The 12,582-nt window shown below is 53.2% G+C and overlaps 1 protein-coding gene across 4 annotated transcripts in view; it reads left to right on the top strand.

The window, feature by feature from the left end:
- LOC125459308 (uncharacterized oxidoreductase YjmC-like) overlaps nucleotides 1-12,582 on the top strand; it is a 128,343-nt gene that overhangs the window by 52,020 nt on the left and 63,741 nt on the right. For 2 of the 4 annotated variants that reach the window (XM_059651874.1, XM_059651876.1), the window contains exon 1: nucleotides 508-624. The exons of the other annotated variants lie outside the window; for them this stretch is intronic. In XM_059651874.1, coding sequence (XP_059507857.1) covers nucleotides 617-624 — 8 coding nt within the window. In that variant the 5' untranslated portion in view covers nucleotides 508-616. Of the gene's footprint in view, nucleotides 1-507; nucleotides 625-12,582 lie in introns of those variants that run through there. 4 annotated transcript variants of the gene reach the window in all.

Here is a 12,582-nt window from a genome sequence, read left to right on the forward strand (position 1 = left end):
TCATAAACCATGATAATAAAATACTAATTGCTTGCTTCAATTGAAAGGGTTCTTTATCTTGCTCATATATTTGAAGCCAAATTATTTGTACATGCTTTCTTCAACAGATTGGCGAGTTTAGAAAATGTTTTCACTGTTACCTGTATAAATTTCAACCTCATATTTAGGTCATCAAGCTGGTGAGAAATCTTTGGAGAGAAAGAGACATCAAGTGGAGATAACTGGCCAGATCATTTAATATTTTGACTTCTTGTTTCACTGGGGCAATTTCTTCTTTAAAAACTGTGGTTTGGAGCAGTGGATTGTCAATGGAGACATATATACTGCACGCATTTCTATATAGTGCATGCAGTATACACTTTGTATACAAAGTATATCATCGCGTACATTATAACTCTTATAGCCAGTATCTATCGGGCACATCTAATGTGCATAGTGTATATGTATATTCTGTGTAATGTATGTATTCTGTTATAACCTGATTGGTGGAGGCGGCGCTCACGCGCTGTGAACACTTGGCCGCGGAGCCTCAAGGCCCGAGACCGCGACACCTTGAACCCCGCTCACCCTGAAGGCGGGACGCGGAACCGGGGTGGTGGGGGTGACCGGGCGGGACATGGCCAGGTAGAGAGAGGGGGAGACACCCTCACCCAACAAATCCTCGTGATCTCTACCAACCAGTACCTGTACCTCGTCAGACCGTCTCCCTCAGCCCCTATCCCTTTCTGCCTTTCTTCTTGAGAGATTTTATTTTAGTTTTATTTACATTACTTGAAAAAAACGATAATTATTAGTTTTGTTTGAACTTTGCATATAATAATTAAGGATGATTAATCTTATTTGTTGGCCCGAACCAGTTTCTCTCATTATAAATGCAAGCCTATGCGTTGAGACCCTCAGTCTGCTTCCCTTTCTCCCGCAGGCCCGGGCCCAAAGTCTCCATCCCTCAGAATCTGTTAGTCCCTGTCCCTCCGTCTTTCCCTCTCACCATTTCCATCAGGTCCACAGACTCATCTCTACAGCGCCTGTCCCTCAGTCTCAGTCCCTCACCTCTCTGTTTCACATTCTCAGTCCCTCAATCTCGGTTTCTCCGTCTCTGTTCCTTAGTCTCAGTCCCTCAATCTCAATCTGTCCCTCAGTCTCTGTACCTCAGTCTCAGTCCCTCACTCTGTTTCTCATTCTCAGTCCCTCAATCTCTGTTCCTCAATCTTAGTCCTTCACTCTCTGTTTCTCCTCTCAATCTTTGTTTCTCAGTTTGAGTCCCTCAGTATCAGTCCCTCAATCTCTGTTCGTTAGTCTCGGTACATCAGTCTCGGTCGCTCAGTCCCAGTCCCTCAGCCTCCGTCCCTCAATCTCTGTCCCTCAGTCTGCGTCTCTCAGTCCGCGTCCCTGAGTCTAGGTTGCTCTGTCTCGGTCCCTTAGTACCAGTTGCTCAGTCTCAGTCTCAGTTCCTCAGTCTCTGTACCCTCAGTCTCTGTTTCTCAGTCTCAGTCCCTCCCTTAGTCTCTCAGCCTCAGTCCCTCAATCTCAGCCCCTCAATCTCAGTCCCTCCGTCTCAGTCCCTCCGTCTCAGTCCCTCAGTCTCTGTTCCTCAGTCTCTGTTCCTCAGTCTCAGTCCCTCACTCTCTGTTCCTCAGTCTCAATCTCAGTCCCTCAACATCAGCCCCGCAGTCTCTGTTCCTCAGTCTCTGTTCCTCAGTTTCAGTTCCTCAGTCCCTGTACCTCAACCTTAGTCCATCAGTCTCAGTCCCTCAAGCTCTGATCCTCAGTTTCAGTCCCTCACTCTCTGTTCCTCAGTCTCAGTCGCTCAGTGTCAGTCCCTCAGTCTCCCTCCTGCAGTCTCAGTCGCTCAGTGTCAGTCCCTCAGCCTCAGTCCCTCAGCCGCAGTCCCTCAGCCTCAGTTCCTCCGTCTCAGTCCCTCAATCTCTATTCCTCAGTCTCAGTCCCACAGTCTCTGTTCCTCAGTCTCTGTTCCTCACTCTCAGTCCCTCAGTCTCTGTCCCTCAGTCTCTGTCCCTCAGTCTCTGTCCCTCAGTCTCGGCCCCTCAGTCTCTGTCCCTCAGTCTCTGTCCCTCAGTATCAGTCCCTCAGTATCAATCCCTCAATCTGTGTTCCTCAGTCTCAGTGTCAATCCCTCAGTGTCAGTTCCTCAGTCTCAGTGCCAGTCCCTCAGTGCCAGTCCCTCAGTGCCAGTCCCTCCGTCTCAGTCCCTCCGTCTCAGTTCCTCAGTCTCTGTTCCTCAGTCTCAGTCCCTCAGTATCAGCCCCTCAATCTGTGCTCCTCAGTCTCAGTCTCGGTCCCTCTGTCTCAGACACACAGTTTCAGTCCGTCAGTCTCAGTCCCTCAGTCTCTGTTCATCAGTCTCTGTTCCTCAGCCTCAGTCCCTCAGCCGCAGTCCCTCAGCCTCAGTCCCTCCCTCTCAGTCCCTCAAGCTCTGTTCTTCAGTCTCAGTCCCTCAATCTCTGTTCCTCAGTCTCTGTTCCTCAGTCTCTGTTCCTCAGTCTCAGTCCCTCAGCATCAGTCCCGCAGTCTCTGTTCCTCAGTCTCTGTTCCTCAGTTTCAGTTCCTCAGTCCCTGTACCTCAACCTTAGTCCATCAGTCTCAGTCCCTCAAGCTCTGTTCTTCAGTCTCAGTCCCTCAATCTCTGTTCCTCAATCTCTGTTCCTCAGTCTCAGTTCCTCAGTCTCAGTCCCTCACTCTCTGTTCCTCAGTCTCAGTCGCTCAGTGTCAGTCCCTCAGTCTCCCTCCTGCAGTCTCAGTCGCTCAGTGTCAGTCCCTCAGCCTCGGTCCATCAGCCGCAGTCCCTCAGCCTCAGTCCCTCCCTCTCAGTCCCTCAATCTCTGTTCCTCAGTCTCAGTCGCTCAATCTCTGTTCCTCAGTCTCTGTCCCTCACTCTCAGTCCCTGAGTCTCTGTCCCTGAGTCTCTGTCCCTCAGTCTCTGTCCCTCAGTCTCTGTCCCTCAGTCTCGGCCCCTCAGTCTCGGCCCCTCAGTCTCGGCCCCTCAGTCTCTGTCCCTCAGTCTCAGTCTCTCAGTATCAGTTCCTCAATCTCTGTTCCTCAGTCTCAGTGTCAATCCCTCAGTGTCAGTTCCTCCGTCTCAGTGCCAGTTTCTCAGTGCCAGTCCCTCAGCCTCAGTTCCTCAATCTCTGTACCTCAGCCTCAGTCCATCAGTCTCAGTCCCTCAAGCTCTGTTCTTCAGTCTCAGTCCCTCAATCTCTGTTCCTCAGTCTCTGTTCCTCACTCTCAGTCTAATTCCCTCAGAATCAGTCCCTGAATCTCTGTTCCTCAGTCTCAGTCTCGGTCCTACAGTCTCAGTCCCTCAGTATCGGTCGCACAGCCTCAGTCCCTCAGTCTCAGTCCCTCAATCTCTGTTCCTCAGTCTCAGTCCCTCAATCGCTGTTCCTCAGCCTCAGTCCCTCAATCGCTGTTCCTCAGCCTCAGTCCCTAAATCTCTGTTCCTCAGTCTCAATGCCTCCACTCTCTGTTTCTCAGGCTCAGCCTCTCAATCTTTGTTTCTCAGTCTGAGTCCCACAGTCTCTGTTCCTCAGTCTCTGTTCGTCAGTCTCAGTCCCTCAGTATCAGACCCTCAATCTCTGTTCCTCAGTCTGGGTCACTCAGTCTGGGTCCCTTGGTCTCGGTCCCACAGCCTCGGTCCCTCAATCTTTGTTACTCAGTCTGAGTCCCACAGTCTCTGTTCCTCAGTCTCAGTCCCTCAGTCTCAGTCCCTCAGTATCAGTCCCACAGTCTCTGTTCCTCAGTCTCAGTCCCTCAGTATCAGTCCCTCAATCTCTGTTCCTCAGTCTCAGTCTCAGTCCCTCAGTCTCAGTCGCTCAGTGTCAGTCCCTCAGCCTCAGTCCCTCAGCCTCAGTCGCTCAGTGACAGTCCCTCAGTCTGGGTCCCTCAGTCTCGGGCCCACAGTCTTGGTCCCTCAGTCTCGGTCCCTCAATCTTTGTTACTCAGTCTGAGTCCCACAGTCTCTGTTCCTCAGTCTCTGTTCCACAGTCTCAGTCCCTCAGTATCAGTCCCACAGTCTCTGTTCCTCAGTCTCCGTCTCAGTCCCTCAGTGTCAGTCCCTCAGCCTCAGTCCATCAGCCACAGTCCCTCAATCTCTGTTCGTCAGTGTCAGTCCCTCAGTGTGGGTATCTCAGTCTCAGTCCCTCAGAGTCAGACCCTCTGTCTCAGTCCCACAGTCTCAGTCCCTCAGTCTCAGTCCCTCAGTCTCAGTCCCCCAATCTCAGTTCCTCAGTCTCAGTCCCTCAGTCTCAGTCCCTCAATCTCTGTCCCTCAGTCTGGGTCCCTCAGTCTGCGTCTCTCAGTCCGTGTCCCTGAGTTTAGGTTGCTCTGTCTTGGTCCCTCTGTCACGGTCCCTCAGTATCAGTTCCTCAGTCGCAGTGTCAGTCCCTCAGTCTCAGTCCCTCAGTCTCAGTCCCCCAATCTCAGTCCCCCAATCTCAGTCCCCCAATCTCAGTTCCTCAGTCTCAGTCCCTCAGTCTCAGTCCCTCAGTCTCAGCCCCTCAATCTCTGTTCCTCAGTCTCAGTCCCTCCGTCTCAGTCCCTCCGTCTCAGTCCCTCAGTCTCAGTCCCTCAGTCTCAGTCCCTCAGTCTCAGTCCCCCAATCTCAGTTCCTCAGTCTCAGTCCCTCAGTCTCAGTCCCTCAATCTCTGTCCCTCAGTCTGGGTCCCTCAGTCTGCGTCTCTCAGTCCGTGTCCCTGAGTTTAGGTTGCTCTGTCTTGGTCCCTCTGTCACGGTCCCTCAGTATCAGTTCCTCAGTCGCAGTGTCAGTCCCTCAGTCTCAGTCCCTCAGTCTCAGTCCCCCAATCTCAGTCCCCCAATCTCAGTCCCCCAATCTCAGTTCCTCAGTCTCAGTCCCTCAGTCTCAGTCCCTCAGTCTCAGCCCCTCAATCTCTGTTCCTCAGTCTCAGTCCCTCCGTCTCAGTCCCTCCGTCTCAGTCCCTCAGTCTCAGTCCCTCAGTCTCAGTCCCTCAGTCTCAGTCCCACAGTCTCAGTCCCCCAATCTCAGTTCCTCAGTCTCAGTCCCTCATTCTCTGTTCCTCAGTATCAGTCCCTCAATCTCTGTTCCTCAGTCTCAGTCTCAGTCCCTCAGTCTCAGTCCCTCAGTCTCAGTCGTTCAGTGTCAGTCCCTCAGCCTCAGTCCCTCAGCCTCAGTCGCTCAGTGACAGTCCCTCAGTCTGGGTCCCTCAATGTCAGTCCCTCAGTCTAAGTCCCTCCCTCTCAGTCCCTCAATCTCTGTTCCTCAGTCTTAGTCCCTCACTCTTTTTCTTTGTCTCAGTCTCTCAATCTTTATTTCTCAGTCTGAGTCCCACAGTCTCTGTTCCTCAGTCTCAGTGTCAGTCCCTCAGTGTCAGTCCCTCAGTCTCAGTTCCTGTGTCAGTCCCTCAGTGTCAGTCTCTCAGTGTCAGTCGCTCAGTGTCAGTCCCTCAGTCTCAGTTCCACAGTCTCAGTCCCTCAGTCTCACTTCCTCAGTCTCAGTCCCTCCCTCAGTCCCTCAGCCTCAGTCCTTCCGTCTCAGTACCTCAGCCTCTGTCCCTCAGTCTCAGTCCTTCAACCTCTGTTCCTCTGTCTCTGTTCCTCAGTCTCAGTCACTCACTGTATGTTCCTCAGTCTCAGTCCCTCACTCTCTGTTTCTCAGTCTGAGTCCCTCAACCTTTGCTTCTCAGTCTGAGTCCCACAGTCTCTGTTCCTCAGTCTCAATCTCAGTCCCTCAATATCAGTCCCTCAATCTCTTCTTCAGTCTCAGTCTCGGTCCCTCAGTCTCAGTCGCTCAGTGTCAGTCACTCAGTGCCAGTCCCTCCGTCTCAGTCCCTCCGTCTCAGTTCCTCAGTCTCTGTTCCTCAGTCTCAGTCCCTCAGTATGAGCCCCTCAATCTGTGCTCCTCAGTCTCAGTCTCGGTCCCTCTGTCTCAGACACACAGTTTCAGTCCGTCAGTCTCAGTCCCTCAGTCTCTGTTCATCAGTCTCTGTTCCTCAGCCTCAGTCCCTCAGCCTCAGTCCCTCCCTCTCAGTCCCTCAAGCTCTGTTCTTCAGTCTCAGTCCCTCAATCTCTGTTCCTCAGTCTCTGTTCCTCAGTCTCTGTTCCTCAGTCTCAGTCCCTCAGCATCAGTCCCGCAGTCTCTGTTCCTCAGTCTCTGTTCCTCAGTTTCAGTTCCTCAGTCCCTGTACCTCAACCTTAGTCCATCAGTCTCAGTCCCTCAAGCTCTGTTCTTCAGTCTCAGTCCCTCAATCTCTGTTCCTCAATCTCTGTTCCTCAGTCTCAGTTCCTCAGTCTCAGTCCCTCACTCTCTGTTCCTCAGTCTCAGTCGCTCAGTGTCAGTCCCTCAGTCTCCCTCCTGCAGTCTCAGTCGCTCAGTGTCAGTCCCTCAGCCTCGGTCCATCAGCCGCAGTCCCTCAGCCTCAGTCCCTCCCTCTCAGTCCCTCAATCTCTGTTCCTCAGTCTCAGTCGCTCAATCTCTGTTCCTCAGTCTCTGTCCCTCACTCTCAGTCCCTGAGTCTCTGTCCCTCAGTCTCGGCCCCTCAGTCTCGGCCCCTCAGTCTCTGTCCCTCAGTCTCAGTCTCTCAGTATCAGTTCCTCAATCTCTGTTCCTCAGTCTCAGTGTCAATCCCTCAGTGTCAGTTCCTCCGTCTCAGTGCCAGTTTCTCAGTGCCAGTCCCTCAGCCTCAGTTCCTCAATCTCTGTACCTCAGCCTCAGTCCATCAGTCTCAGTCCCTCAAGCTCTGTTCTTCAGTCTCAGTCCCTCAATCTCTGTTCCTCAGTCTCTGTTCCTCACTCTCAGTCTAATTCCCTCAGAATCAGTCCCTGAATCTCTGTTCCTCATTCTCAGTCTCGGTCCTACAGTCTCAGTCCCTCAGTATCGGTCGCACAGTCTCAGTCCCTCAGTCTCAGTCCCTCAATCTCTGTTCCTCAGTCTCAGTCCCTCAATCGCTGTTCCTCAGCCTCAGTCCCTAAATCTCTGTTCCTCAGTCTCAATGCCTCCACTCTCTGTTTCTCAGGCTCAGCCTCTCAATCTTTGTTTCTCAGTCTGAGTCCCACAGTCTCTGTTCCTCAGTCTCTGTTCGTCAGTCTCTGTCCCTCAGTATCAGACCCTCAATCTCTGTTCCTCAGTCTGGGTCACTCAGTCTGGGTCCCTTGGTCTCGGTCCCACAGTCTCGGTCCCTCAATCTTTGTTACTCAGTCTGAGTCCCACAGTCTCTGTTCCTCAGTCTCAGTCCCTCAGTCTCAGTCCCTCAGTATCAGTCCCACAGTCTCTGTTCCTCAGTCTCAGTCCCTCAGTATCAGTCCCTCAATCTCTGTTCCTCAGTCTCAGTCTCAGTCCCTCAGTCTCAGTCGCTCAGTGTCAGTCCCTCAGCCTCAGTCCCTCAGCCTCAGTCGCTCAGTGACAGTCCCTCAGTCTGGGTCCCTCAGTCTCGGGCCCACAGTCTTGGTCCCTCAGTCTCGGTCCCTCAATCTTTGTTACTCAGTCTGAGTCCCACAGTCTCTGTTCCTCAGTCTCTGTTCCACAGTCTCAGTCCCTCAGTATCAGTCCCACAGTCTCTGTTCCTCAGTCTCCGTCTCAGTCCCTCAGTGTCAGTCCCTCAGCCTCAGTCCATCAGCCACAGTCCCTCAATCTCTGTTCGTCAGTGTCAGTCCCTCAGTGTGGGTATCTCAGTCTCAGTCCCTCAGAGTCAGACCCTCTGTCTCAGTCCCACAGTCTCAGTCCCTCAGTCTCAGTCCCTCAGTCTCAGTCCCCCAATCTCAGTTCCTCAGTCTCAGTCCCTCAGTCTCAGTCCCTCAGTCTCAGTCCCTCAATCTCTGTCCCTCAGTCTGGGTCCCTCAGTCTGCGTCTCTCAGTCCGTGTCCCTGAGTTTAGGTTGCTCTGTCTTGGTCCCTCTGTCACGGTCCCTCAGTATCAGTTCCTCAGTCGCAGTGTCAGTCCCTCAGTCTCAGTCCCTCAGTCTCAGTCCCCCAATCTCAGTCCCCCAATCTCAGTCCCCCAATCTCAGTTCCTCAGTCTCAGTCCCTCAGTCTCAGTCCCTCAGTATCAGCCCCTCAATCTCTGTTCCTCAGTCTCAGTCCCTCCGTCTCAGTCCCTCCGTCTCAGTCCCTCAGTCTCAGTCCCTCAGTCTCAGTCCCACAGTCTCAGTCCCCCAATCTCAGTTCCTCAGTCTCAGTCCCTCATTCTCTGTTCCTCAGTATCAGTCCCTCAATCTCTGTTCCTCAGTCTCAGTCTCAGTCCCTCAGTCTCAGTCCCTCAGTCTCAGTCGTTCAGTGTCAGTCCCTCAGCCTCAGTCCCTCAGCCTCAGTCGCTCAGTGACAGTCCCTCAGTCTGGGTCCCTCAATGTCAGTCCCTCAGTCTAAGTCCCTCCCTCTCAGTCCCTCAATCTCTGTTCCTCAGTCTTAGTCCCTCACTCTTTTTCTTTGTCTCAGTCTCTCAATCTTTATTTCTCAGTCTGAGTCCCACAGTCTCTGTTCCTCAGTCTCAGTGTCAGTCCCTCAGTGTCAGTCCCTCAGCCTCAGTTCCTGTGTCAGTCCCTCAGTGTCAGTCTCTCAGTGTCAGTCGCTCAGTGTCAGTCCCTCAGTCTCAGTTCCACAGTCTCAGTCCCTCAGTCTCACTTCCTCAGTCTCAGTCCCTCCCTCAGTCCCTCAGCCTCAGTCCTTCCGTCTCAGTACCTCAGCCTCTGTCCCTCAGTCTCAGTCCTTCAACCTCTGTTCCTCAGTCTCAGTCACTCACTGTATGTTCCTCAGTCTCAGTCCCTCACTCTCTGTTTCTCAGTCTGAGTCCCTCAACCTTTGCTTCTCAGTCTGAGTCCCACAGTCTCTGTTCCTCAGTCTCAATCTCAGTCCCTCAATATCAGTCCCTCAATCTCTTCTTCAGTCTCAGTCTCGGTCCCTCAGTCTCAGTCGCTCAGTGTCAGTCACTCAGTCTAAGTCCCTCCGTCTCAGTCCCTCAATCTCTGTTCCTCAGACTTAGTCCTCACTCTCTGTTTCTCAGTTTCACTCTCTCAATCTTTGTTTCTGAGTCTGAGTCCCACAGTCTCTGTTCCTCAGTCTCTGTCCCTCAGCCTCAGTCCCCGAGTCTCGGTCCCTGTGTCTCAGTCCCTCTGTCTCAGTCCCTCTGTCTCAGTCCCTCTGTCTCAGTCCCTCTGTCTCAGTCCCTCAATCTCTGTTCCTTAATCTCTGTTCGTCAGTCTCTGTTCCTCCGTCTCAGTCCGTCCATTCTCTGTTTCTCAGGCTCAGTCCATCGATCTCTGTTTCGCAGTCTGAGTCGCACAGTCTCTGTTTCTCAGTCTCAGTCCCTCAGTCTCAATCCCTCAATCTCTGTTGTTCAGTCTCAGTCTCAGTCCCTCAGTCTCAGTTCCTCAGTCTCAGTCCCTCAGCCTCAGCCCCTCAGTCTAAGTCCCTCAATCGCTGTTCCTCAGACTTAGTCCCTCACTCTCTGTTTCTCCTCTCAATCTTTATTTCTCAGTCTGAGTCCCACAGTCTCTATTCCTCAGTCTCTGTTCCTCAGTCTCTGTTCCTCAGTCTCAGTCCCTCACTCTCTGTTCCTCAGTCTCAATCTCAGCCCCTCAGCCTCAGTCCCGCAGTCTCTGTTCCTCAGTCTCTGTTCCTCAGTTTCAGTTCCTCAGTCCCTGTACCTCAACCTTAGTCCATCAGTCTCAGTCCCTCAAGCTCTGTTCCTCAGTCTCAGTCCCTCAATCTCTGTTCCTCAGTCTCAGTTCCTCAGTCTCAGTCCCTCACTCTCTGTTCCTCAGTCTCAATCTCAGTCCCTCAGCATCAGTCCCGCAGTCTCTGTTCCTCAGTTTCAGTTCCTCAGTCCCTGTACCTCAACCTTAGTCCATCAGTCTCAGTCCCTCAAGCTCTGTTCCTCAGTCTCAGTCCCTCAATCTCTGTTCCTCAGTCTCAGTTCCTCAGTCTCAGTCCCTCACTCTCTGTTCCTCAGTCTCAGTCGCTCAGTGTCAGTCCCTCAGTCTCCCTCCTGCAGTCTCAGTCGCTCAGTGTCAGTCCCTCAGCCTCAGTCCCTCAGCCGCAGTCCCTCAGCCTCACTCCCTCCCTCTCAGTCCCTCAATCTCTATTCCTCAGTCTCAGTCCCTCAATCTCTGTTCCTCACTCTCAGTCCCTCAGTCTGGGCCCCTCAGTCTCGGCCCCTCAGTTTCGGCCCCTCAGTTTCGGCCCCTCAGTTTCGGCCCCTCAGTCTCGGCCCCTCAGTCTCTGTCCCTCAGTCTCGGCCCCTCAGTCTCGGTTCCTCAGTCTCTGTCCCTCAGTATCAGTCCCTCAATCTCTGTTCCTCAGTCTCAGTGTCAATCCCTCAGTGTCAGTTCCTCAGTCTCAGTGCCAGTCCCTCAGTGCCAGTCCCTCAGTGCCAGTCGCTCCGTCTCAGTCCCTCCGTCTCAGTCCCTCCGTCTCTGTTCCTCAGTCTCTGTTCCTCAGTCTCAGTGTCAGTCCCTCAGTCTCCCTCCTGCAGTCTCAGTCGCTCAGTGTCAGTCCCTCAGCCTCAGTCCCTCAGCTGCAGTTCCTCAGCCTCAGTCCCTCCCTCTCAGTCCCTCAATCTCTGTTCCTCAGTCTCAGTCCCTCAATCTCTGTTCCTCAATCTCTGTTCCTCAGTCTCTGTCCCTCACTCTCAGTCCCTCAGTCTCTGTCCCTCAGTCTCGGCCCCTCAGTCTCGGCCCCTCAGTCTCGGTCCCTCAGTCTCGGTCCCTCAGTTTCTGTTCCTCAGTCTCTGTCCCTCAGTCTCTGTCCCACAGTTTCTGTCCCTCAGTATCAGTTCCTCAATCTCTGTTCCTCAGTCTCAGTGTCAATCCCTCAGTGCCAGTCCCTCAGCTTCAGTTCCTCAGTCTCAGTCCCTCAATCTCTGTTCCTCAGTCTCTGTTCCTCACTCTCAGTCTAATTCCCTCAGTATCAGTCCCTGAATCTCTGTTCCTCAGTCTCAGTCTCGGTCCTACAGTCTCAGTCCCTCAGTATCGGTCGCACGGTCTCAGTCCCTCAGTCTCAGTCCCTCAATCTCTGTTCCTCAGTCTCAGTCCCTCAATCGCTGTTCCTCAGTCTCAGTCCCTAAATCTCTGTTCCTCAGTCTCAGTGCCTCCACTCTCTGTTTCTCAGGCTCAGCCTCTCAATCTTTGTTTCTCAGTCTGAGTCCCACAGTCTCTGTTCCTCAGTCTCTGTTCGTCAGTCTCAGTCCCTCAGTATCAGTCCCTCAATCTCTGTTCCTCAGTCTGGGTCACTCAGTCTGGGTCACTCAGTCTGGGTCCCTCAGTCTCGGTCCCACAGTCTCGGTCCCTCAGTCTCGGTCCCTCAATCTTTGTTACTCAGTCTGAGTCCCACAGTCTCTGTTCCTCAGTCTCAGTCCCTCAGTATCAGTCCCACAGTCTCTGTTCCTCAGTCTCCGTCTCAGTCCCTCTGTGTCGGTCCCTCAGCCTCAGTCCATCAGCCACAGTCCCTCAATCTCTGTTCGTCAGTGTCAGTCCCTCAGTGTGGGTATCTCAGTGTCAGTCCCTCAGTGTGGGTATCTCAGTCTCAGTCCCTCAGAGTCAGACCCTCTGTCTCAGTCCCACAGTCTCAGTCCCTCAGTCTCAGTCCCTCAGTCTCAGTCCCCCAATCTCAGTTCCTCAGTCTCAGTCCCTCAGTCTCAGTCCCTCAGTCTCAGTCCCTCAATCTCTGTCCCTCAGTCTGGGTCCCTCAGTCTGCGTCTCTCAGTCCGTGTCCCTGAGTTTAGGTTGCTCTGTCTTGGTCCCTCTGTCACGGTCCCTCAGTATCAGTTCCTCAGTCGCAGTGTCAGTCCCTCAGTCTCAGTCCCTCAGTCTCAGTCCCCCAATCTCAGTCCCCCAATCTCAGTCCCCCAATCTCAGTTCCTCAGTCTCAGTCCCTCAGTCTCAGTCCCTCAGTATCAGCCCCTCAATCTCTGTTCCTCAGTCTCAGTCCCTCCGTCTCAGTCCCTCCGTCTCAGTCCCTCAGTCTCAGTCCCTCAGTCTCAGTCCCACAGTCTCAGTCCCCCAATCTCAGTTCCTCAGTCTCAGTCCCTCATTCTCTGTTCCTCAGTATCAGTCCCTCAATCTCTGTTCCTCAGTCTCAGTCTCAGTCCCTCAGTCTCAGTCCCTCAGTCTCAGTCGTTCAGTGTCAGTCCCTCAGCCTCAGTCCCTCAGCCTCAGTCGCTCAGTGACAGTCCCTCAGTCTGGGTCCCTCAATGTCAGTCCCTCAGTCTAAGTCCCTCCCTCTCAGTCCCTCAATCTCTGTTCCTCAGTCTTAGTCCCTCACTCTTTTTCTTTGTCTCAGTCTCTCAATCTTTATTTCTCAGTCTGAGTCCCACAGTCTCTGTTCCTCAGTCTCAGTGTCAGTCCCTCAGTGTCAGTCCCTCAGTCTCAGTTCCTGTGTCAGTCCCTCAGTGTCAGTCTCTCAGTGTCAGTCGCTCAGTGTCAGTCCCTCAGTCTCAGTTCCACAGTCTCAGTCCCTCAGTCTCACTTCCTCAGTCTCAGTCCCTCCCTCAGTCCCTCAGCCTCAGTCCTTCCGTCTCAGTACCTCAGCCTCTGTCCCTCAGTCTCAGTCCTTCAACCTCTGTTCCTCAGTCTCAGTCACTCACTGTATGTTCCTCAGTCT

This window comes from Stegostoma tigrinum, chromosome 17 (genome assembly GCF_030684315.1).
Source record: "Stegostoma tigrinum isolate sSteTig4 chromosome 17, sSteTig4.hap1, whole genome shotgun sequence".
In the NCBI taxonomy this organism is placed as follows: domain Eukaryota; kingdom Metazoa; phylum Chordata; class Chondrichthyes; order Orectolobiformes; family Stegostomatidae; genus Stegostoma; species Stegostoma tigrinum.